The sequence below is a fragment of the Siphateles boraxobius genome, unplaced genomic scaffold (genome assembly GCF_051911475.1).
Source record: "Siphateles boraxobius isolate OS27281-9 unplaced genomic scaffold, OSU_SipBor_1 55, whole genome shotgun sequence".
NCBI classification, from domain to species: Eukaryota; Metazoa; Chordata; class Actinopteri; order Cypriniformes; family Leuciscidae; genus Siphateles; species Siphateles boraxobius.
Window position 1 is genome coordinate 7,328,410 of NW_027509181.1, and position 27,125 is coordinate 7,355,534.

The 27,125-nt window shown below is 41.6% G+C and overlaps 1 protein-coding gene across 4 annotated transcripts in view; it reads right to left on the reverse strand.

Moving 5' to 3' along the window:
- The window catches only part of mpp2b (MAGUK p55 scaffold protein 2b), a 63,462-nt gene that overhangs the window by 15,199 nt on the left and 21,138 nt on the right, over positions 1-27,125 (reverse strand). For 2 of the 4 annotated variants that reach the window (XM_077205965.1, XM_077205964.1), the window contains exons 3-5: positions 1,648-1,748; positions 1,263-1,415; positions 1,016-1,171 (exon numbers count right to left, since the gene is read on the reverse strand). In XM_077205965.1, coding sequence (XP_077062080.1) covers positions 1,016-1,171; positions 1,263-1,415; positions 1,648-1,748 — 410 coding nt within the window. Of the gene's footprint in view, positions 1-1,015; positions 1,172-1,262; positions 1,416-1,647; positions 1,749-8,153; positions 8,614-27,125 lie in introns of those variants that run through there. The other 2 variants (XM_077205962.1, XM_077205961.1) reach the window with 2 other exon arrangements.

Below are 27,125 nucleotides of genomic sequence, written 5' to 3' on the forward strand. Positions count from 1 at the left end.
GCAAGGGTGATTCTGATGGAGCTAATGAGGGAGTGACGATAAATTTGAAATGTAAAACTTTTCTAAATGTCGTAATCAATCTCTCGAACGTCCTGGAAATGCAATAGTGTATTTTTTTCTTGAGCTGTTGGACCAAATGGTAATACAAAAAAATGTGTAATGTAATGTAATGTTATTATATTATATTGTAATTATATTATATTATATTATAAATTATAATAATAAATTATAATTGGGAAATCCATAATCATTTATACAATAATTATATAAATGTTATTAATTATAATAATTATATTTAAAAAAAAAATAATAATATACACTATTATATTTTTTATTAATATTTTGCTTTTATATGTATTGTTCCTTCATAATTTTTGTAAGTTTGTTATGTGATTTTGTTAGTTTTGTTAGCTATGTGATTTTGTGTTTTATTAGTTTTTATTCTTTTTAAATATGACTATTTACCTTTCAGTTTTTTATTTATTTTAGTTTCAGTTTTAGTTCAGTTTCAGTTAATTTTTTTTATTTCCAGTTATTAGTTTTAGTGCTTCACCTTTAACTTTTTTCAATTCGTTGCCAATGCAATGCAATATTTAACTACTTTTTTTCAGCATTATTTCAATTATCAAAAATATTTTGTATTATTTTTAGTTTTATTTTAACAATAACAACCCTGGTCCATGTACTGCTACAGAAGACTAAAAGTGCTACACAGCTACAGTCCATGTTCCAAATCTGGAAATGTGAAAGGGCTCTTTTTAGAAACAGTCGTTGTTTTTGACATTTGTTTTTGTTCTATTCGTGGCAAAGAAATAACACACTTCATCTTTAATGAACAGCTCACATTACAATGCTCCATTTCAGTTTTATGAAAGCAAAGTCATGTCGCGCTTATTTAAATTCAGTTTCAGTTTTATTTGCACAGTGCTCACATTACCTACAGCTCCAAAAGAAGCATATAACAACAAATAACAGCACACAGTTTGTGAGGTTACTGCAGATTGTCAGGTCTCACCAGGTGTTCTCCAGACACTTTGCGGATGCCCACCATCCTGACAGCATCAGGGGGAACAGGCTGGCTGATGAACGCAGGGTCCATGAACGCACAGGGGCTGGGAGGCGGAGTCTCGTAGCTTTTGGAAGCTACAGAGTCATGTGTTTCAAGCAAAGACTGTAGACAAAAAAAAGGTATTGAGAGAAACCACATTAAAAATCTTTAGGAAACACAATTGAAGATATTGCTCTAGACTGAATCTCTGTACCTGAAAGTGAGGCTCTTTGAGGATGCAGACAAGCTCGTGTGCCGCCTGACTGTGAGATGTGAGGGTGGTGAGGTCTCTCAGGATGTCCTGCACTAACTCCAAATTATTGTCCCTCACCGCCTCCAGCTTTGGCTCTTCATAGTGCTCTCGAGACTACAAAGATTTTTGATATAAACTTTGTGAGATATAAACTTGCAATTACGAGTCTGTTTTAAACGAGTTATAAAAATACTGACTTGTTTCTCAGAATTGCAAGTTTACATCTCAGAATTTTGAAAAAATAATTCAAAATTGCATGAAATAATAATTCCTCTCTTAAACTCTTATTTAAAGAAAAGCCTCATTTTGACAAATGGACATCAAGTTAAGAAAGTGGGTGGCTCACCACTGGACTCTCCATGATTCCTTTCAGAAAGATGAGGTCCAGGTCATTGGCTGTGGTGGAACTGGTGCTGTCACTCAAGGTGTCCAGAAGACTCAGCATTGCTGAGGACAAAAAAGACAAAATGATTCAGGTCATTTCACAACTGTTTCATTGGTTTATTAGAACCATTGCCCCATTTGTGTCTAAGGTTCAGGCTGATAAAGTCTGCTACAAATGCTGCCTGTTTGTACATAAATCTGGATTAAGTTTGAACCACAGCATGAGATGACACTCAAACTACAGTTTAAAGTCACCATAAAATACAAATGGACAATTCTTGATTTCTTATGGAATATTCAAGTACTTATTATTATAAATTATTAATTAGTACACTAATACATTTCTTCTTGTTTGAGAAACCGTTTCACTCGGATATAAGTTACCACAGCGAAGAAAAGACTATTGCAACTTTCGTTTCTTGCCGACTTTAGGATTGTGCACACAAATGACAAGCACTTCTGGAGACAAAAATTGTAGCAAACAAAAAATGGATGAATAAAACATGATATTGAGATAATTATATTTATTTCAGAATAACTCCCCTATACACTGTTAAAATGAGAAAAATGTCAATGGGAAATAGATGTATTTCCCACTGATCAAAGACAAAGTTCTTTCTCTTCAGTGCGCAACTCATTATTTAAACAAGCCTCATTAAAAGCATCTAACAACATGTTCCAGGGCAGATCAGAGAGACAGCTTGAATAGCTATAATTAAGCCTATTTGTCCATTGAAGTCCTTGTTTGTACATACCTAAGATACTAAAAAAAAATGACATGTTTATTTTATATACTTGAGAAGCACTGGAACAGCCATGAGAGAAGATCAATGTAGTGGAGAACCATCAAAGCTGAATCTCCTCATCCTCAAACAGAGTTTATTTCAATGAAAAAAAAAAGTTTCTAGAGAGATCCACGAGACCCTCATGATCGATCTGCACCATCCTTTTGCAATAAGAAACAGAGCTGGACTGCAAGCAAGCTAGTCAAGCACATTTCTTCGACAGTGTGGAGTGTCTAGAAACCTCTCTGTTGTAGCATGTGGAGAATGAGGCCTGGCATTGTCTTGCTTACCAGGAAAGATGCCATCTTGATATATGTCAGTATATGTTTCTGTACAATCCTAATATAACCCTCCACATCAATGGTCCCTTCACACATATGCAAGTCACCCATGCTGTTTGGACTGAAGCACCCCCATACCAAGACAGATGTTTGCTTTTGTACCTGTCGCTGCTTGCAAACACTGAGCCAATGGTGGAAGGTACTATTATACCAAATTACGACGATCACCTATTCCCTGTTCACCTGCTAATTGTGGACTGTTTCTCAACAGTTTAACTCGGATATTCACTTTTATTTTGCCTCTGTCCAAACGTTTTTGGAGTGTGTTGGAGCCATCAAAATCAAAATTTGTTTTTTATTTACAAAAATACAATTAATTTGGTCAGTGAAAACATTTTTAGAAAATTCTTTGTATTTTTGTCAAGAGGTTTAAGAGAATTAACAAATCACAGATTCTATATTTTATTGCGTTTTACAAAATGTCCCATCTTTTCTGGAATTGGGGTATAAAAGCCTACTTTTAATGTCTTTATAATATCACGCTTTAGTCATAACAGTATAAATGAGTCTTTATACAATTTATGGGTGGCGTTCCTCACAAGGGGATTATCATATTTGGGTCCTTGGTATAATATATACCTACATGGTATAAAATAAAATCTTGAAAGTAGATTTTTTAATACTAATGAAACAAATAATAATGTCAAATTACATATAAAGATGTACTTGAATACAACATGTAATGGGTAAAAAAAAAAGCTCTCTAAAGTTCATCTAACTGCATTTCATATAAAACTAAACTATAATACATTTCATTTATTTGCAGTTAACATGCAATGAAGTGTCTGAAAACATTACATTCAGTTTGCATTGAGTATACTCTGGTTAAATTATATCCTTTCCCTACTAAGTGCTCTTTTTAAAAGTATGCTAAAATGTCCTTTTTTTTCACAGCAAATGACTTGTGTTTGGAACAGAGTTTGTGATTGGGTTCAAATGAGATAGAAATCCAAAGCAGGTAAAGAAGTTTTGCTAAAACTCTATATCACTCATTTCTCTTTTAGATTCTTTTGTTGTTGTTGTTGTTGTTGTTGATGATGATGATGATGATGTTGTCCATGAGCAAAGAGGATTAGGTTGCATACTTCTGAGAGAGTCCTTCGCCAGCCAAACAACAACCACTGAGATCAATGCGTATGCTAAAGGACATCCCTCTCGAAGTATTATAGCCCTCTTTGCTATAATTAATACCACAGATCTGTAATGTATATCTCTATGGAAACACATCCTACTGGTGTGTCTCTGAGGAGAAGGGTCGAGCTCATTACTAGCTTAATGTCGACATCCTGCCGAGACTTACTGAGATTTAAGCTGAAAGGACACATCAAAGAAATACACACATTTATTGAGTCTGAGCCCTGAGACTTGTAAGCTATGATTGATTAGAATTCTAAAACATGCTTATGGAGAGGTGTATGGAACGTATACGTGACTAACTTTTGCAAATTTACCTGTAGGACATGCCTAGATGTTCAACAAGAATCTGTCACTGTATACTGTCTACATTATGCCTTTCTCACACTGCAGCACTGGTTACATTCAGGTCTCTGAAATTCTGCAGTGCTTATCTATATGTAAGAGCTGCATTACTGCTGTTTATTTTCCCAACTCAGGGCTCAGCGTTTGGCTTCTGACTCATTTCCATTCCACCACTCCTTCAGAAATGGAGAAAGCCTGTAGTATTTAGTTTCCACACCAGTACAACAGTCATTTCCTGGAACTATTAACCTTCCTTTACACTCATACTGCATGAAGCCTGGCTGACAAAACAAATCAGGTTACAATTTGCCATACTGTGCCATCAAATTCTGTTTCTTCATTTAAATGAATCATCCCATGACTTTCAAATATCAAATGTTGCCACTGTTTTTACTTTATGCCTATTTTTGCTTTCGTTTAGAGGGACATGTTCTAACGTGGATCTCAAACTTGAGAGACTGATTGTTTCTCCTAATAATATTCAACCAGCACAGTAACAATCAATTCATTTCCTAGCATAAACACAAGGTAAATTAGCTCATCTATTTAATATTGCATAAGTAATCAAACATAATTTTCATAATTAGATATTTTATATATATATAAAATAAATATATTTTTTTATAGTTCTATATATAGTTATAGTTATATATAGTTATAGCAGCCTATCAACAATTGTATTAATGATTTTTTTTAAATAAATGTTTGTGTATAAAAAGTCACTTAAACCTCCTACTCATTTCTGCAAGTGATCTATTAAATGCAATCTGTTCATTCCCTAGAGCCCAAATTATTACTCACGTTTATTCCTCTTCTCATTTACTTGAATAAAACACATTCAACCTAATTTCTAATTACATATTTTCAAACCTCTCATGGGGTTTAATAGATCTTCTTCAAATCTTCTGGGCTTTAATCTTGATAATTTCTTAGCTTTAATGCTTTTCGTTTTATCTTTTACTAATTATCTTATATTGGTTTGTGCATTTGGTACTGTACACATTCACTCAAAGCAGTGGCTATACTTAAAAAAAAAAACCTCTTACAATTAAAAGTCTCCCAAAAATGTATTTACTAATACTAAAAGACAAAATTAGGGCCCTGACATAACTGAAAAGTATATTTTACACTTTTAACAGCCCTCCAAAAAGGATCACTGGCTAAATATCTACAATAACAGTGAAAATATTTCAGTCCAACTTTATATCAATCCAACTGTTCTAACATTTAAATTTAACATTTAATACAAGGCACTTATTGCATACATGTTTTTACATTGTACTTATATTTAAAAATACCTGCATGTAATAACAAATCTGTAATTGGTTTCTGTATTTACATCAATAAATACAGAGTTGACCCTTTAACCCACCCTTAGTTTTAGTGACTTAATGGAATTGTCTTGATAACTTGGGAAAATGGGCAGTGAATTTCTTGTTAAAGTGACGTGACATAAAGGCCAAGTATGGTAACCCATACTCGGGGTTATCTTAGTTGCTAAAGGGCACCTCAGTGGTGGGTATGAGGGTGGAAGAGAGCACTGTTCATTCACCCCTCCACCTACATGTTTCCTGCTGATATTGAGAATTGAACTGGCAACCTTCAAGTCAGTGTTAAAAATAATTGATGTGTTTTTTTAGTGAAGGGAAAGACCTTTTAGTGTTTAATGCTGTTATTTTTGACATTTAAAAGAGTTTTTGTTATGCATAAAAGCATGGGCGAAATGAAAAAATGTAAAGCAATGCCCAGTTCACGCTAGTCTTGCGTAGTCATACCTTCGGACTGACGGCAGGTATTCATTGGCCAAGAGGACGTCTGACCGTCATGTAAAGCAATTCATCACAGTTCATTTTGTTCCACATCATGTTTAGGGGCGTGAAAATGTAAAGTTGTCCCTACGATAACAGACTGGCATGCTTATTTGAAAATCCAGTTTAGTTCATCCTGATAAATATTGTCACAGTTGTAAACACAACGTCTCTTTTCTTCTATGAGTGGGTTTGGCGTCACAGCGGCTTTGTTTCCAAAGTCCGTTAAAGAACACAACACACACTTCAAATCCTGTAGAATATCATCTAATGTGAAATCACATATCATCCCAAGAACAACTGATTAAATCTCCTTCGCTCCATCTGCTATCCCACTGTTGTGAATTTGAATCTTTGAGTACCTAGAAGCAATCTGTCATTATTACACCCATAATTCCCACTGATTTCTCAACAGCTTGACACATCACACCTAGAATATTAAAAGGCTCATCTTGTTGGTCTTTCAAAAAAAAATTATAGTAATTATAGTATAGTGTAAGCACGTGATTGAATGTAATCATGCATAATTCAACAGGCAGATTGAATATTCATGAGGCTGACGCTGCTTACTGTGTTCGGGAAGGACACGTTGTCAATATGTTGTCAACCATCTCAAGTGTCACTAGAAGTTTAATTCAGAATAAAAAGTTGAGTCTAATAATACTGCTTTATAACCAAGGAAACTGTCCGTATAAATATGAGAAAACTGGATTTTTTTGTGAAAAGATGCAATGGAATGTATTCCACTTATGAATGAATGTATTTTGAACCAGAGAGAGAGAGAGAGAGAGAGAGGGGGGGGGGGGGGGGGGGGGGGAATAAATTGGAAATAAAGGCAGCTATAACAAACACAGGAATGCACTCTTTCAATGCACCCCTCCCTGTCTCTCCTCTCCACACACACACACACAGTCTGGAATGAAAAAATGTATACATTTTATATGAAGCCTGTATGAATAATGGTATTAATAATTAATTCATAAGGTCTTAGATTTAACACTTCAATAGTGTCATGCATTATAGCACTATAAAAAACATGAAATGTGCTGTTGATTACGGTTAACATGATGCCAAACATGTATAATGTTACATTCTTTATAACCTTAGTACATTTTCATGTTCATATCCAGTATTGATGTTTTGGATAAACATGCAAATGTAAAAGATCAGAAATCATATTAGTTATTTTTTATTGGACATACTGGTTCTACAAGATAAATTACACACAATTATATCCCATGTGAACTTTGACACATTGAGCCATGTTGCTAAATAAGGACTAAAGACATCATGATTTCATTTTCGTAGGGAAATCAACAATGATTTGATTATTTCTTTGGCTTTTTGTAGTATTAGCTGGTTTATTTCATTCTAAAACAACCCACTGTGTATCAATTATCAAAATTGATTTCAAGTTGACATCCTCACTTAATTTAATGTGTTAGTCCTTTACTAAACAACTGCTTAAATAAGCTTTTGCATCTTGTCTTTTTACCTTATTGGCATTTATTAAATAATTATGTATTATCAGAAGATATGGAAAAAATATAATAAATTGCATTATGTATTGTATGGTATACTGGTATATTTTGCATTGCATTGGGAATGCCTTTAAAACACAAAATATATACAGCAATAAAAAGCGCTACCATTTACCCTATTAAATGTACGTAACTTGCGGAGAGGTTTCTGTAATCAAACGAACAATTAATTTGACATGATAGAATAATACCATGAATAGGAAAATAGAATCACTATGATAGCAATTATGAAAAGATGTTTATAGTGCACAAATAATGCCTAATGATTATGATTCATCTAACTTTTAAACATTTTAATTTAACACCAAAAGTGGTATGACTTGATCATGTTATCATCTACAATGAGAATATGACAACTCTCGATACCAACATTTCATGGGCATTTCAATCAATTCATATAGTTGCATGTACAGTTATAACTGCAAAAACACAACAAAAACGAAAGTCCCAATTTATCCAGTGACACCGCATGCTTTTGAAGAGCTAAGCTGATCTTTTGTTGTCTGTGTCTTACCTCCTGAACCCTCAAGAGATCTGATCGATCCAATCTCCTCCAGGGACAATCTATAGAGACTTCCAGCCATAGTTCAAACCTCTTTTCCTGCCTTTAATTTACATGCGCTCCTTCCCTATTTTCTGTTGCTTCCCTTTTTTTTCATCTCCTTGACGTCAGCATCAGTTACCAGAAAGCCCCCCAACCTCTCATTCTTTCTCTTGCTTGTCCCTTCAGATATTTAATTTCTTGACTGTTCCCTCCCTGTCTGGAAACACCTCAGGCTTCCTTGTTTTTCCCGTTTTAGTCTTCTCTCGTCACGCCCCTCCCTATTAAAGGTAGTTTGAGGCAGCATACACAACTGGGCGTCTTTGAATCCTGCCTCTTAATTTGCTTCTATCTGACTCTAACAGCACTGTTTCCAAATATACAGGTTGGCAGAAAATTTCAGCCTCCTCCCCATCACTCCCTCTCAACAGCTGAAGACTGTGTCTGTCTCAATGCCTGATGTACCCACTGAGAAAGCTCAAAACTAAACGTAGAGACCTAATAAGAGGAGACAAAGAGGGAAAGACAGAATATATAAGAACAGAGGCAGACAAAATGGCTAATGCGATTGTGAACTAAGAGTGAAGTGGAAAATCTCAGTAGGAAAGAAGAATTACTTAGAGATCTCTGTAAAAGCTAATCTCCTTAAATGTTTCTCCTATGAAATTACATTAAGAGTAAATGGAGTCTTTTATTTAAGTCTCTTAGATCTCAGATGCTGTAGATTTTCAGACAAGCTCTCAACAACATCTCAAACACTGCCAATATGCGTCTGCAATCAGAGATCTCAATATTAACTTTTCAATGAAACATTTCTTGTGAGGTACCTCCAATGTGATCTGAGCTCTCATATCCACACTGAAAAACAAGTAAAATTACTCAAACAAGTTTTTCATTCAGATGTTTCAAGATAATTTTATAGACAAAATTTAAATCCTAATAACTAAGTAGAAGCGCTGCTATTTTTCTATTTTAGTGTTCCTACTGAAAGATTATGTGTATTTTCAGTTAACTTTAGTCAGATGCATTTACATTGTTACTGTGCCTCAGATGTAATCAACTCTATCTGTGTACGGCCCACAGAAACTGATTGGTTTGAATGACAAAAAAACAGCATTACTCAGAGTAGATTAGCAGGTTAGATCGATCTCCTGTGGAAGGTCCTAACAGGTTTCTATTGTTTGTAGCCCATAGGCTATGTCTTCATGTATAAAGTTATGTCTCAAAAACAGAACTTTGGGTTAAGATCGTTGAAGGGCGACATGCGAACATCACTGCTGAAGGACTGCTACACTACAAACCTTCAATAAATTCTTCTCCCCACAAGAACTCTGGTCAAGCTAACTTATTTTATGTATTGGAGAAATCGAATACATTGGCGAGCCACCCAAACCACTGCTCGGCCAAATACAGCAAAATCTAACACTACTTTTCTTTTGTAGGTCTCCTAGTTTTATAACAATTCATACAAGGTTAAAAAAAAAAACCTTTAATTTCCTCAAAATATACATTGCACATCACATCTTTTCTCACAGTGTCAGAAATGGTTTGATAAAGGATCCTGTCCCTCTAAACCCCTCCTTTCTGAGAGCATACTCAGCTCTGATTGGTCAGATGGCCCAGTCTGTTGTGATTGGTCAACAGCTTACAGTGCATGTTACTGTTGTAAAAAATGATTGTACAAGTAAGAACTAGTTTCTAATAAATACCCCAATTCATGCAAATGTTTTAGTGTATTGTTACTGTAAACATAATCTTGAAAACAGTAAATCTAAACCTTGCAATGAGGAGTAAATACAAAAAAAAAACATTTCTAATAACTGGCTGAAGGAGTCACGCTGTATAATCAGTTAGCTGTCACAATGTTGGCAGCTAGTGTTTGTGGCAAACTGGACCTCACTATGACAAGTATCAACTGAGGTGATATATCTAGAGCTAAACGAGGACTCTGGTTGACACTGACACATCAGTAATGGCAATGAAAGCAGTTTCTTTAGTTGATCGGATGAAGGAAGAGGATGTGATGCTCACAAGTGCTCATAAGCTAAGTGGAAGGTTGATTGGGTTCTTTCCAGTGCTTAGAAAAAGAAAAAAAAGCCTTGCTAGTGCAAACAACAGGCAACAAAAACTAGAAGTTCTGACATCCCTTTTAATGAAGACCTTTGACAATCTTGTCCTAACCCACCTTAGAACCTATCAGCTAAAGGCAGTCTGTCCAAGAACCATTTTGCCATGCACTTCATTCAGTGAGTAATCGTGCTGGCCTTCTGGATCAGCATGTTTAGGTGCTTAGAATCTGCTGAAATAGCATTGCTCCCTCAGCACAATGCAGAAAAGCATGCTGGATACTAGAGACTGGTAACGCTACATGTTTAAAACCTGAGCAGCATTATAAAGTACAGCCCACTATATAAATACTGACAGCCAGAACTTTGATTTAAAACCACCCAATTCACACCATATTAGTTCCACAGAATAAGTTTTTAGGAAATATGTATGTAAATTAATTGTTACTTTGGATTTTATCTCTAATCTTTATTTCAGGCAGGATTGAAAAAATATAGAAATCATTATAATGTGTCTACTGCATAACACAAAATATATTTTATATAAATTATTTGTATTAAATATTAAACATGAACATAGTTGATGCTGTATACTGCTGATGGTTGAGGTTGAGACCCCCTGATATGAAATGCGCTATATAAATACCTCATTCATTCATATACCTGGTATTATTAGCAGAAAATGATTTGAATACAATAAACTTTATAATAGAAGACTCTATTACTATATTGCATTTACAACAGTATAAACGTTTCTAAATAAAGCTTAACTTAACTTCACACTGAATGCTAGTTTACAACCTGAAACATGTCATAAAATATCAAATGATCAGTTATCAGTGGAGGAAATTATTCTAGGAAATTATAATTAAAAATGCAAAATGCTTGATAAGGTTTTCTTTTTAAGATTTTTTTTTCATTGGACAGTTCACCCTGACATTTTTTACTGTATGCCCTTAAAACATCCAAATAATATTTAAATAATGTTTAATTCAGAAATGTAAAAAAGCTAACCACAGATAAGGTGTATTCAAGCATTATATGAATTGCTTTTTACGGTTAAGGTATACTATATAGTAATGTATTGTTAATAAATTAGATAAATTAGACAGTATCAATATGCGGTAGACACTTGGGATGTCTGATATTTACACAACGCACACATACACTGCATATCAAATCTGCCGCCTTTTCAAACAGTAACGTATTTTTCCCTGTCGCAAACCTCAACTATGCGCATGCATCAGTGGAACCAGACGATAGGCTTAAATGTTTCCCGGCTTGACTGTTAAAAGCAGACGATTGGCTTTCCAGCGGGAGGGGAGAGACATGTGCATACAACCGCCATCTTTGGTGTTACAGGTTTTCCCTATATAGTTGTATTGAGGATTGAGTAAGTGGCATGTCTCTATATAAATTGTCTCTGGGTTGGCCAAGCCATTATATATGTTCCCTTGTGTCTCATTTAGGAGGGTCGGTTTATTCAGTTCATTTCCTGTTTTGTTGTATGCTGTTTTGAGTATAGTTATATTTTGTTGACCTCTTTTATAGGCCTAGTTGTTAACTTGTTGGTTTCCATTGTTCAGTATTTTTGGGGTAAATAAAAAAAACTATTTTTCAACAAAAAACTTCTGTTCTCCTCATTGCCGGGCTCTTTGGTCTGTGACAATTGGTGGCAACGGTTGGATTATCCAGTTGAAGAAACATAATTTTTCTTCCCTTTTCCAGTTTTTTTTTTGGATTCTTTGGTTGCTGATCCCCCAACACTGAAGAAAGATTATAAAGGGAAAAGGTGGAAAAATAATTGATGGGTCTACAGTGGCCCAGGAGAAGCAAGCCAGTGAAGAGGAAGAAGGTGGAGCATCAGGAGGGGCTGAGGACACAGAGGGTAAGGAGCCAACTCTGTCTGACTTGATGGCCATTTTTCAGGCGCACATGGGGTAGCAGGAGGCTCGAGAGGCAAATCAGAATGAGGTAACTGGAAGACAAGAACAACATTTTAAAGCTCTTCAACACCACTTTCAGCTTTTGCAGTTAGAAGTTCAGGCCCGAACATCTGTGGCGCCAAATCCTCTTTCAGAGGACTCTGATCCTCCAGATAGGGAGGTTCAATCATCCACTATGCACCCTCTGCCAGACCAAGCTGAGCCCATGATGACCACTCAAAAAGGGGCCTCTGTAGGTCAGTCTTGCTCACAACATAAGCCCAGGTTTGAAAAATTAATTGATAATGATGACATTGATAATGATGACATCGTTACATTTGAATGCATTGCTGTAGCATGCAGGTGGTAGAAAGCTGATTGAATTTTACAGTTAATTCCATTACTAACTGGCAAAGCTAGAAGTGCATATGTGCATATGGACATTGATGACTCCCTTGACTATGATCAGGTAAAATCTGCCATTCTTGCTAAATATGACATTAACCCTGAGACCTACAGGCAAAGATTCCGCTCCCTAGAGGTAGACCCTGACGAGAGCCCCAAGGAGTTGTATGCAAGGCTCAAAGAGCTTTATGGAAAGTGGATCCAGCTTAAAGGTAAAACCATCCAGGAAATTGATTAAGTGATAATACTACAACAGTATCTGAGAATGCTGTCTCCTGAGTTGCAGGTCTGGGTCCTAGAGCACGACCCAGATTCAGCCATGGAGGCTGCTAGACTAGCTGAGGTTTTTGTGGCTGCCTGAAAGAAGGGACAACCATGGAGCTATAACTCATGGAGAACTACGAAGGACAATCGCAAACCAACACACCATCCAGGCACCGGGGTGGGTAAGTTTCCCATGTGGGAAAGCCAACCAGCTAACAGACCAGTAAAATCCTTAGGGAGGAAGCCATCTGTTATCTTTGTGGAGTAGAAGGCCATTCGAAACCCATGTGCCCTAAAAACTCAGTTAACATGACTCAGATGTGCTTTGTACCGCGAACTCAGGAGGAACCTGAGCTCAAGAAGGTCCAGTCTATTAAAATGAAAAACATTGAATTTAATGGGATTATGCTCAAGGCTCTGCTTGATTACGGAAGTGATCAGACTCTTGTGCACGGGAAGTTTGTACCTCCCAATATAATTAGCACGGAAGACACCATACCTATCTGTTGTGTACATGGGGATGTAAAGAGCTATTCAACAGCTGACATGTACATAAAAGTAGATGGGAAAACTTACCTGTTGAATATTGGGGTTGTCGATAGCTTACATTTTCCTGCTGTGCTAGGGAGAGACCTTCCAGTGCTGTTTGATTTATTGGAGTCAGACCAACGCCGAAAATGTAATGCCGTTGTTGCCAGAGCACAGGCAACAAAATACAATGACTACTCTGAGACTCTATGTACCCTGCATTTCTACAATGAGGAGTCGGAGACAGCACCCGGGAAGTCTCGGAAAACTCACAGACAGAGACAGCAGGAGAAGTTCGAACGTACAGTGGTGAAACCACCAACCCATCCTGAACCAGAGTTACCCTTAGGATTTCAAATGCCAGAGAACCTAATCGAAATGCAGAGAGCTGATCCATCTTTAGTGTCTCTCTTTCAGAAAGTAGAGGGGAAGGAGCCAGGAGCTGGGCAAGACTCCAACAGAGATGAGTATATTCTGCAAAATGGCATGCACTATCGTCAACAGGGGTCAGTGTTGCAGTTAGTGGCTCCCCAAGCAACTAGACATACGATACTCACCATGGGGCACTCTATTCCCTGGGCTGGCCACCTGGGTAAGCACAAAACTACAGAACGCATCAAACGCCATTTTCACTGGCCTGGCTTAAGCAGAGAGGTAGCTGAATTCTGTAGAAGCTGCCCTCAGTGCCAAATAAAATTGGCTAAAACTCCCTCCAAAGCTCCCCTCCGACCCTTACCCATCATTGGCACCCCATTTGAGTGCCTGGGAATGGATATTGTGGGTCCTGTTGAGAGGAGTAGATCAGGGAACCGGTACATGCTGGTCATAACAGACTATGCTACAAAATACCCTGAAGTTTTTCCACTTAAGTCTATAAAAGCAAAATCAGTGGCTTTCTGTTTGGTGCAGTTTTTTTCCAGAGTGGGTCTCCCTTCTGAAATACTAACTGATCAAGGAACTAACTTTATGTCTACACTGCTAAAAAAAAGTGTACCATTTACTTGGTATAAGGAGCCTGAGAACCACGCCGTATCACCCCCAAACAGACGGACTGACAGAGCGCTTTCACCAGACCCTGAAGCAGATGCTCCGGAAATTTGTCAACGACAGTGGTACAGATTGGGATCAGTGGCTGCCTTATCTCCTCTTTGCCTACAGGGAAGTGCCCCAAGCCTCCACTGTTTTTTCTCCCTTTGAACTTTTGTATGGGCATGGAGTACGAGGTCCTCTCTCGCTGCTGAGAAGGATTTGGGAGGGAGGCAAAGGGAAAGGGGAATCAATTAATATAATTTCCCATGTTGTTCAGATGAGAGAGCGGCTGGAAAGGATGAGAGAACTCGCCCAATCACATATGGTGGAGGCCAGCAACAGCAGAAGTCCTGGTATGACCGTTCAGCCCGGCAGATATCTTTCAACCTGGGACAGAAGGTGCTAGTGCTCCTCTCAAGTGACGATAACAAACTCCTGGAAAAGTGGCAAGGGCCGTTCACGGTTTTAAAGAAACTTGGGCCCACCACATACCAGGTAGCAACCTCAGTGGGGCCGCGGTCAAGCAGGACACTTCACATAAATCTCTTGAAGGAGTGGGTGCAGCGACCTGAACAAAAAGAAGTGATGCTTATCAGAGGTGTGCAAGAGGAGGAGGAAGTGGACGAACAGTACTTGCCTTCAGCTGGGGTTCCAGGGGATCACAACCTCAACAACTTCTCAGAAGAAAAGCAGCTTCAGGTGAGAGAAATCTGTTATTATGAAGTATTCCAGGAGAATCCTGGGAGGACCGATATTGTTGAACATGACGTTATTAAAGAGGGTGCTTCAGTGAGATGACTTAGTTACAGGATTCCTGAACGTCTGCTGAAGAAGGAGATAAGCCTAATGCTGTCCCTGGGGATCATTGAGTCTTCAAGAAGTAAGTGGTGTAACCTAGTGGTCCTGGTGCCAAAGAAGGACGGAAGCATGAGGTTCTGCATCAACTTCAGGTACCTGAATTCCAATTCTCAGTTTGATTCATATCCCACACCGAGAATTGATGAAATGTTGGAACGATTGGGGAAGGAAAAGTACTTGTCCACAATAGATCTGTGTAAGGGTTACTGGCAGGTTCCACTCACTGAGCGGTCCAGGGAGTTGACAACCTCCAGGACTCCATGGGGTCTCTTCCAGTTTACCGTCATGCCATTTGGTTTGCATCGGGCTCCAGCCACCTACCAGAGGCTCATGGACCAGGTACTGTGTGGTTTCACTGATTTTGCAACTGCATATCTGGATGGCATTGTCATTTACAGTACCACCTAGCAGGAGCACTTGGAACATCTGCATGCTGTCTTGGATCGTCTCCATTCTGCCGGGCTGACCATAAATGCATCAAAGTGTGTCTTCGCTGCTGCAGAGACAGAGTACCTTGGTCACATAATTGGAAATGGGGTGATAAGGCCACAGGTCAATAAGATCCAGGCCATAGAGTCATGTCCGTTGCCACACACAAGGAAGCAACTTCGGTCTTTCTTGGGCATGGCAGGCTTCTATCACCGCTTCATCTTACAGGTCTCCACCAGAGCAGCTCTTCTCGCAGACATGACAGGATCTCGGTGTCCCAACCAGATCCGGTGGACAGTGGAGGCAGTGGCAGCTTTACAGGACATCCAGCAATCACTAAGTAAGGAACCAGTTCTGTATAGTCCAAACTTTGATGACGACTTTATTCTGTAAACAAATACTACCGATAGGGGTCTGGGGGTGGTGCTTCTCCAGGGACCACCAGATGACCGCTATCCAGCTGCCTACATCAGCCGGAAAATGTTCCCCCGAGAGGTGAGGTATTCAACGGTGGAAAAGGAGGCGCTGGCTATAAAGTGGGCTCTCGACTCCTTCCGTTATGAGCTCCTGGGCAGAGAATTCACCCTTGAGACAGACCACTAAGCTCTTCAGTGGATGGAACGAATGAAGGACACTAATGGCCGGATTTCTTGTTGGTATCTGGCATTACAACCTTTCTGCTTCATCATCCAGCACATCCCTGGCAAAGAGAACGTTACCGCGGACTACCTTTCTCGCAGTACGCGCAAGAGTCCTGAAGGGGGGGGGGGGGGGGGGGTGTGATGGCTCAAGCCACACAGGATGAACAACCGGCAAGGCAGGGTAACAGCCAGCAATGGTAATACCGCATACAAGCCTACCAGCACACAAGCCATGTTTTAAGTACACAGGTTAATTTATTTTTGCAGTTAGCCACACCCCAAACATGTCATGATTTCAAAACACAGATCATATAGTTTATTTCAGGTATAATATACATTTATTTGCTTTAGCCATACACTGTTTAAATGGAGTGCACACATTTTCACATTGTAGGGTTATGTAAACATTTTCTGTCCTTTTAATCATTGTTTCTCTGTTACCATGTTGGAGAGAGGTCTGTCCTGGGGGAAGAAAAGCGTGCCCAAGGGTGGAGGACTGTGATATCCTGTGGCCTGCCAATCAAGCCATACCATACCATGTGCTGCCATGTTGGAGGGGGATTTTGGGTTTACTTTGTTTTACTTTGTAGTTCATTACTTTGTCGTCCATTTTGTTTTCCCCTTATGTGTAAATTGGTTTGGCCAAGCCACTATATATGTTCCCTTGTGCTTCATTTAGGAGGGTCGGTTTCTTCAGTTCATATCCTGTTTTGTGGTATGCTGTTTTGAGTATAGTTATATTTTGTTGACCTCTTTTATAGGCCTAGTTGCTAACTTGTTGGTTACTTTTGTTCAGTATTTTTGGAGTAAATAAAAAAAATCTATTTTTCAACAAAAAACTTCAGTTCTCCTCATTGCCGGACTGTTTGGTCCATGACACTGAGTCTGGAGACGGCAGCGTCGGATGATTCTGTCAGCATTATAAAGTCAGCATTATTAAATAATTTACCTCAAAACTCACTTTCATGTTTGAATGCCTTCTGTTTGTGATCCGATGTGAATTCTAATCACCATATAAGGTAATAATATTTATACCCAATGCAAAAGGTCGATGAGTGAACGCTGGCGCAACTTGCTGCCGCTGCTCGCCGGTACCCATTTTATACTTTAAACTCTCTAGACTATCCAGACTCACTTTATGGTTTTATGACCTAATCGGACAGTGTAATTGCCTTCATTTGGCATATTTCTATGATCAGCTGGCACTACAGTCTTCACTGTTAGCTCGCCTGCCCTGTTCCGGTTTGAGCCTCACCTTGCGTTTTCAGTGGCCATCGATGTTGCCTAAATCCTCATCCACAATGTGGGCTGGTAGGGCATATATCTTGTTATTCTGTGTCTGGCTCTTTCTATTGCCTGTTCACCTGCTAGTGATGGGTTTGCTTCAGTACTCGGCCATTAACCTACTCCGGCTGCTATGTTACCTGCCTGGACCTGTGCCAGAGGCTTACCACCTTCATCCAGACATCACCTTCCAGCCCCATCGGAGATAAATCCACTGAGGATCCCACCGGAATTTCAGCCACAACAGCTCAACAGCAATAAAGTCCATCTGGTCCAGCTCTTGTCTCCCTCCACGCTCTACCAACCGGATTGTCGACCACAGCGTCTTTACCCACCTAGCTTGGTTGGCTAGTACCACCACCAGCTGTGACAACACCTCACTCAACTTCGCTCTACTCAACATCCGCTAACTGACAGGCAAGGGACATCTTATCCAGGACTTCATCTCCGATCGTAAGACTTAATCTGTTGCTCTGGTGTCACCCCTTCTGACCTTACAGCTATTGAACTCTCCATAACTGACCACTTTCTCGTCTCATTTATCGTGAAACTCACTCTCTCTATCTCTAAAATACCATGTTTTATTTAATTTTGCAATATAAAGAATATCAACCCTGTTACTCTCACTTCAAGTATCCACTCTTCCTGCCTCCTTGATACTCACAATCTATCCAACCCTGATGATCTGGTCTCTCATTACAATACTTGACTCCATAATAATCTTAATTATTCCCTTTCTCGGTTAAAAAAACAGATTTGTTTCTTTTTCCGTCTCCGCCCCTTGGTTCACTCCTGATCTTCGTCTCTTGAAAGCCAAAGATCGGCAACTTAAACGTCTTCATAGAACAACTGGTCTCACTATTCACAAAGAAATGTACAATAACCACATCTTATGTTATAAGGACTCCATTGCCAGCACCAAAACCCACTACTTCCACTACTTGGACGACTTCTCCTGTGGGCAGAGCACAACCTCTGCTCATGTGCCGGTCAGGCTGAACCAGAGTGCGATCTCCTCTCTCAAGCGGCAGGCACAATTTGGCACTCCCAACCGGAGTCGTGGAGCCTTCATGTGTGGTCCATCGACAGGGGCCTTAGCCCCTATCGCAGAGTGTGCTAAACAACATTGCGGAGACGAAAGCCCCATCTACAAGGTGCCATTATGCCCTATAGTGGTCTCTCTTTTCCAACTGGTGCGCAGCCCAGAATCACGACCCTGTAACTTGTGATGTGGTATTAATCCTTTCCTTTCTACACAAGCAGCTGGATGACGGTTGAACCCCATCCACGTTTAAGGTCTATTTTGCCGTACCACGCCCCCATTGCTGGCCAGTCATTGGGTAGGACCGATCTGGTCATTAAATTCCTTAAAGGTACAATATGCAGGATTTTTGCAGTAAAATTTCCAAAAATCACTAGGCCAATGTTATATATTTTGTTTTGTTGATTACTTACAATATCCCAAATGTTTCCAACTATTTCTAAATCGTGAGAAAATTGCGATTTTAACCAAGGAAACGGGGCGTTTGAACAGGGGTGAGGAGTCGCCAGTCAATGGCGTCATATCGGTGTTAGTCTCGGTTTGCCAGGTTTGCGCTCGCACTGTGATAGTAACCATGGCGACAGACGTGGACAACCGGGTTATTGCCGTTATGCCTAGCAAGACGCTCACACTGTTGTTGTTTTGTTTAAACATTATGGACCATGGCAAGCAGACTTGGAGACAAAAAGAGGGCTAAAACGAAGATCAACATCTTTCGAGATGCCGAGAGCTCCACGTCCGCGACTAACTTCGACTTGACAGAGATGCGAGTGTTTTATGTTAGAATATGATCTGTATGTTTTATGTTAGAATATGATCTGTATGTTATTCTAATGTTGATCTAGCTTAACGTACTTAGTCTCATAGAGCCAACACACAACCTAACTAACAACATTCAACACACTCAAATGCCGTTAAGTGGGATCGTGTAACTGTTAGAGCAAGTGAAACAGCGCTGCGTTACCTCAAGTTTAATTCGTCTAATAAACTGACCTGTGTGAGTATTAATTCAGCACTTGCGTGTAGTGTAGTTCGGTAGAATGAAATGTCCTTATTCCTTTATATCGGCGGGACTCGCGTTGTGTGTGGCGCTGGTATACGTCTAGCAATCGCGCCCTGCTTCACACCAACGTCATGTTAAAAACATCAATGTATTCACTCATCCATAAAAGATCCATCAGCTTGACGACAAGATCCATACTTACGCTTAATGCGGAATACACGTCATCATTATACGCCTTTGTTATTGTAAGAGGTTAGCGACCCCTGGTGGCGAAAATTCTTGCATATTGTACTTTTAAGGGAGCCCAAAGACTAAACCCGTCTCACCCCCATAAGGTTCTGACTTGGGACCTGTCCGCCGTCCTCAGGTCCAAGGTCCCTGTTTGAGCTGATACAGTCGGCCAGATTATGGGCACTCTCGCTTAAAATCGCTCTTTTGCTAGTGCTGGTTAAGAGAGTTGGTAACCTGTAGGCACCTTCTATTGGCACATCCTGTTTGAGTTTGGGCCAAATGGCTGTAAGTTCATCCTTAAGCCAAGGCATGGTTATGTGCCTAAAGGCCCCGATATACTCACGGTGAAGTTCTTTTTCGATCTTCATTTAGGGGTAAAATGAAGCTTGAAATATATGACCAGCGGTACACTGTTCGCAAACATCAGACACCGGCCACTCTGCTGAGAGCGACGGTTAGAAGAATATGTAAATATGTGCTGCGCGCTTTCCTCTAAATAACAAAATAAAACAACAAAATTGACAAAACATCAAGCATTTTAATAAAGCATAAGAAAAACATCTGGATGTGGATGTTTGGCAATTCGGCACTCTAGTAAAGTCATGTCACCTTTATTTATACAGTATATATATCACTTTATACAATAGATTGCTTAAAATCAAGCAGCTTTACCATATTAATTAAGTAAAACTTAATTTTCTTCTAAGCAGCTCTCCAGTGTGTTCATGTTTTCACTTGTAGGTCACATCTGACCTTGACAGACTAAACAGGAGAAATGAACTGGAAAAGATTTCCATGTGAAAGAAGGTGGAGTCTCCGTGCACACCTACCTATTATGTAATAGCCATGGACCAAAGGTAGTACAAATGTGTTGTCGCGAATTAGCTCTATGAAATATTAATAACCAATCATAACTTGTTATAATTGATTATGAATATTTGTGTCAGTTAATCAGGTTAACTTGATGTAGCTACATTAACATTACAACCAATTACTCGGTTCATTCTGTGAACCCTCATTATTGGTTATTAATTAATTAATAGAAATGTATATTTCTGGGAAATGGGAAATGTCTTTCTTACTAAGTACTACTAAGAGCAAGTAGTTAAGATCGATATGATTAGTGACTCTGGATATGAGCTTGAGGCGCGGACAACTTTACGTGTGATATGAACAAGACTTTATTAACTAGACTAAACATTTAAACTACTCTAACATTCACATATATACAGTTTACCAAAGGAAAGAGAGCAGAAGAAGAATATAGGAAAGCAAGAAGTTATAGCATTGTTTGAAATTCAGCAGATCAACAGCCTTGAGCAAACCATGTTTGAGCAAACACGTCCTTTAAAAGGTGTAAGGATACTTAATGTATCAAATAATGAGACTAAGTTTGATACTTGCATGTCTTGCCCATTTGAATTAAACTGTCCTGATGCAATTTGTTGAGGCTCCAGTTGATCTTTGCTGATGTTGTTTTGATGAGAGAGAACCAGTTGAAGTCAGAGGATCTTTGGTGAATGGAAAGACAAGGCCGCAGCCTGGCACAAGCTTGGGGTCCTTAGAAAACTTCTATTTTAGCATCATCTTCACATCAAGACTTCTCAGGAAGGACCAAGAGAAAGAGAGAGCTAAGAGAGAGCTAAGAGAAGCTAAGAGCGCGAAGAGCAAAGAGAGTCAAGAGAGAGCTGATCTTGTGTTCAGTGGATTTAAAGTGTGAAGATGTCACACCCTCTGGAGGTATGTGAGACAATAAGTTGTCCCTTTGGAGGGAGATTTTACAACCCTTTGTGTTCGAGCAAGGCGTATGAATCTGTAATTCCATTGGGTGTTCAAGAAAAAGAATCTTCAAGATTCTTACAATACCCATGCGTCACGAAATTATCAAAATGTAATGTAAATTAACAAATGGGGAACGAAGATTGGAGTTTATAGAGACCAAACATGCAGCACATATGATTTTGGTTAACCATAGTATGCAAAGTCTAAAACAATAACCCATTAGAGTTTACAAGAAAACATAGGCCAAAACAACATAACAGGAAAACCATGAGATGGGATAATTAGATACATGTTTATACATTTCTCAAGTGGTTATATATATATATATATATATATATATATATATATATATATATATATATATATATATATATATATATACATAGGATTAACAGGGTTTATTTCTCCTTCTCAGAAGAATTAAGTGAGTGTCACATCTCTCAGGAATTCCCTTTTATGGATCGTAAAAATTCTTATCAATGTAACAGGACACTGTGAGTGTCTGAGTTCTGCCAGTGGTGTTAGCTTTGGGGGAAGTTACACAGATCTTTGTAGGGAGAGTGAATTTGCCGGACTATTCATTAAATATAATGAATAATTTGTGTGTGTGTGATTGGTCCAGACGCTACAGTGTTTACAAGCTGTATCGTACTTTTCCGGAACTTTGCCCTGGTCGTAACCCTGTTGGCTCTCCCTGACTCTGTGGACGAGCAGTTTTTGCACCTGCTGTGCCCGGTTCGGGCACTTATGGCTCGTTTCCACTGAGCGGTACGGTACGGTACAGTTCGGTACGGTACGCAATTATTTGCGTTTCCACTGTCAAAAGTTGTGAATGGTACCAAAAAGCCGAACCGTACCGTACCACTTTTTGGGTACACTTCCGTTGGGGTACCTAGCACAGTGGTACGGTACTAAAGGGTGGAGCTAGACTCACTGCAAAACGCTGATTGGTTGACAGAGATCGTCACTTGCGCGAGGGGAATGGCAACATAAGAAGCGCCATTTTTTAATACACAGTTGGAATATAATACTACGGTTATTCTTTCACGAAATGTAGTTTTAAGAGTTTTTGAGGCGAGAATGTAGTTGTTTAAAGCTCAAATCTGCCGTTTATTTATAATGATTTATGATAATTTGATCCATTCTAGGCGATCACCGGGCGCTCGGCGCTCATGTTCCCCACCTGGAACAGCCTTTCCTCGGCTAGTCGTTCTGACGTTTGCCGCTGACTCTGTAGCAGCTAGTGGTAATTCGTCTTGTGTATATCTAACGGGTGATCTTTGGTCTCGTGAATCGATAATTCGTTCCCTGGCCAATCGTTTTGGCTGCGGGCTAAGTGAAGTTTCATATATTTAGGCTATAACTTTTCCGTTGTAAAGTTAACGTTAGACTAGCGCTGAATTTGTATATTTGACTGAATTGTTTGCTTTATTTCTTATTGTATAGCTTCTTGTAACGTTACCTTTTACTTATACTTTTATAATGGCTATTATTGATAGAACTGAAATTTAACAAAAAGAAATAGGGTTGAGTTTTGTCATTTTTTATTACAAGATTATCACTGTAATGTTGTTTATTGCAACATTTGTACAAATGCACATATTGCCTGGAATATGTTTAATATTTTTTTAAATTTAAACGAAAAGATGCAGGGTTGTGTTTTATATTTCGTTTTGTTATAAATAGGCTAACGTTAAACATGTATATAATCAGGTCTATACATTGCCTGAACCACATTTGTGTGCCTATAATGTTTAAAATTTATTTAAATGAAAACGAAAAGAGGCAGAGTGGTGTTTTATAACATATTTCGTTTTATTGTTGCCTAAAATGTACATGCAGAGCGAGCTGAGTGACGCTTTCAAGAACGCGCTGTTCCATGTGGTGAATTACCGGACTCGCGTCCTCGGGAGTCCCTCTGCTGAGAACTTTACATACTTGGTATTGAGAAATGCCTAATGTCGGCGCTTGTCTTCTTGTGACAAACATGACGAGAAGCAAGGACAAGATCTGCTGTATGCCATCCACTGGTGTTTACTTTGTCGCTTTCTTCTTCGCGCGAAAATCACGTTGATCGCTTCCTTCCGGCAAACACCACGCCTATCAAGTAGGGTACTGTTGGCGGTGGAAACGCTAGCTGGATCATGGTTTACTGACCCGACCCGACCCGAACCGTACTGTACCGTACCGTACTGCTCAGTGGAAACGAGCCATTAGAGTGTATATTCTGCACTCCAGCCACTTCTGGCTATCAGAACAGCTTTTTGTGTGCTTCAGAGACTACACCAGAGGGCTGCTGGTGACGAAGCACAGCCCTTTGGCGTTCCCCATAGCATCAGCTATCGATGTAATGTAAATGAACTGTTATCGAAAGGGAATGTTTTGGTTACTGACGTAACCTTGGTTCCCTTTCGTTGTCACTCCGAGTTACGTCGGATGACGACGAATGGGGTTTCGCTTAGAAAGCCTATCAACTTCGAGTATTACAAAACGAGCCAATGGCAAAGAAATGCCATGGGTCTGCGGAATTTGCATGGCGTAACTCCGCCCCACCTCGTGGGTATAAAAGGAGGAAGCCGGCAGCAAGCAGATATGTTTTCGCTTCGGAGCCAAGTGTATTCTTCTCTCCACAAGCCATCTCTGAATTGTCAGCTTTACAAACGAGTACCTCGAGTGTTGGTGTGACGGCGATCTACGGCGAGAGCGTGCTTCCTGCTGATCTGTTGCAGTGGTCTGCCAGTCGGTGCGTTTCTCCCCGGGTGCTTCAACACTTGAGTTTTCTCTCACTAAAAGAGCTTACACGTGGCACGTCTTTTTAAAGACGGCTCGCCCGTGCATTTCTGGTTGCAGCGGACTGGTATCGGACTCTGATGGGCACGAGCGCTGTCTAGTGTGTTTGGGCTTTGATCATGCTTGAACAGCGCTCGTGGGTGACTCATGTTCTCGCTGGGAACGTGATCATCGCGTCATATATAGGTCGAGACTCGGTGAACTCGCAAGAGTGAGAGTCCCCTCATCCACCCCCCGATCTTCGGCTGGTGGCCAGGGTGACCTGAGGGTTACGGTCTGGATCTAGGCGCCGACTATGTGTCCGTGTCCCCAGCCCCCCTCTTCAATGACGGTGCCCGCTAGTGAACTGCTGATTCCCGCGAGTCTACCCTCTGGTGGCCCGCGTGTTTCAGTTGAAGCTACAGAGGAAGATGCCATGTCTGTTGCAGCATCACTAGGTGGGTTTGAGTCTTCTGGAAGTGAGGGCTCGTCACAGCTGCCACCTTCCGGTGTGCATACGGCTGTGCCTGAGTCTGATCCGGAGATGACGACCATGCTTTCCTGGGACGATGGGTTTTGGGTAAGGCCGCCGACCCTCGTCCACGGCAAACCCCAATACCTCTCTTCCCGGACGTGCATGATGAGATCTCGAAGTCCAAGAAGACCCCCTTGTCTTCTCGGGACCGCTCGCTGATCTCATCCGCCTTTCCTCCCCTCGATGGGGCCGCTGCCCATGGGTACACTGGGGTTCCCCCGGCTGAACGCTCTGTTGCGATGCTGTGTGTCCTCAGAGTGCTTCTTCTCGGCGCAATCCTAAGCACCCGCCCGTGGCCTGTAGTTTTTCGTCTACGCTGGTGGCGAGATCCTATAGCGCCACGGGACTGGCAGCCGCCTCACTGCATGCCATGGTCATTCTGCTGGTCCACCTGACCCAGATGCTCATGGACCTGCACGAGGGCGGGACTGACCCAGGGCTCTTCACTGAGCTGCGCGCCGCCACTGACCTTGCTCTCTGAGCGACGAAAGTGGCCGTACGCTCCCTGGGTCAGGTGATGCTCACCAGTCTGTGGCTGAACCTGTCTGATGTGCTGGATGTCGCGCGGACCCGTCTGTCCGACATTCCCATATCCCAGGTCGGCCTCTTCGGCGGTGCGGTTGAGGGCTTGCCCAACAGCTCTCAGCCGCCTATGAGCAGAGTGAGGTTGATTCTGTCCCGACGGCCCCGCCGTCCGCTCAGATCCCTCGTCTGCCCACCGCCGAAGGCGCCCTCCCGCGGCTCCCACCCCGCCCGTTCACGGGCCGGCTCTGGGGGCCGCGGGCGGACGCCACAGCCCTCTCCAGCCCCGCCCCCCGCTACACGCCGGGTTAAGCGGCGCTCGTGAGACGGGCACCTCGGCGATGGAGCAGACTGAGGTTGATTCTGTCCCGACGGCCCCGCCGTCCGCTCAGATCCCTCGGTCTGCCCACTGCCGAGGGCGCCCCCCCGCGGCTCCCACCCCGCCCGTTCACCCGGGTCGGCTCTGGAGGCCGCGGTCGGACGCCACAGTCCTCTCCAGCCCCACACCCCGCTACACGCCGGGTTAAGCGGCGCTCTTGAGTTGGGCTCCTCAGAGATGGGACTCATTTCTTTCCAGGAGTTGGTAGCAGGACCACTCCTTTCCCCGGGGAGGGCCGGGGAAGAATCCTTATTCTCCAAAGAGCTGATTCTCCCGTCTCTGAGCACAGAGTTCTCGGACGTCACAGAGCGCCGCCCACAAGCCGTGCTCTCCTGGTCCCCCTCTGTCCCAGAGGTGGTTGACATGGCGTGCCGTCCACGGACCGCTTCGCCGCTGTCCCCCTCTGTCGCCAGACCCCTGGCAGAGCAGGCCCCCGCGGGACGACCAGCCTGGTCCTCCCCTGGCCCCCTCTGCCAGGGCGCGGTTGCTAACTGTGCCCCCTCTCCGGGCCGCTATGCCGTCCACATCTGGGCCAGTTACTCCGCTTCGCTGCCCCTCCGGGGGGACGCCTGTGGCTCGCATGATCCCGTTGGTTCAGTTCCTGGGAGCCTGGCTAGAGCTTCCCCGTCTGTTCCACTGGATCGTGCGTACCGTCAGGCTCGGCTATGCGATTCAGTTCGCACGGTCTCCTCCCCGCTTCAGGGGAGTCCGCTCCACTTTGGTTGGTGGCAATGCCCCTATCATGAGAGCAGAGATTGCCACCCTGCTGGCGAAGGGTGCAATCGAGACTGTCCCTCCAGCCGAGATGAGGTCCGGCTTCTACAGCCCCTACTTCATTGTCCCCAAGAAAACCGGTGGGTTACGGCCAATCCTGGACTTGCGCGTGCTGAACCGCTCCCTTCACCGGATGCCGTTCAAGATGCTCACCGCCAAACGCGTTTTCGAATGCATACGGCCCCAGGATTGGTTTGCAGCGATCGACCTGAAGGACGCCTACTTTCATGTCTCCATTTTTCCTCGACACAGACCGTTCCTCCGGTTTGCTTTCGAGGGGCAGGCATACCAGTACGCGGTTCTCCCTTTCGGGCTAGCCCTGTCTCCTCGCATCTTCACGAAGGTCGTCGAGGCGGCCCTTGTTCCCCTTCGAGAGCAAGGGGTTCGCATCCTGAGTTATATCGACGACTGGCTGATCCTAGCTCACTCTCGAGATCAGGTTTGCGAACACAGGGACCTAGTGCTCCGGCACCTAGCCC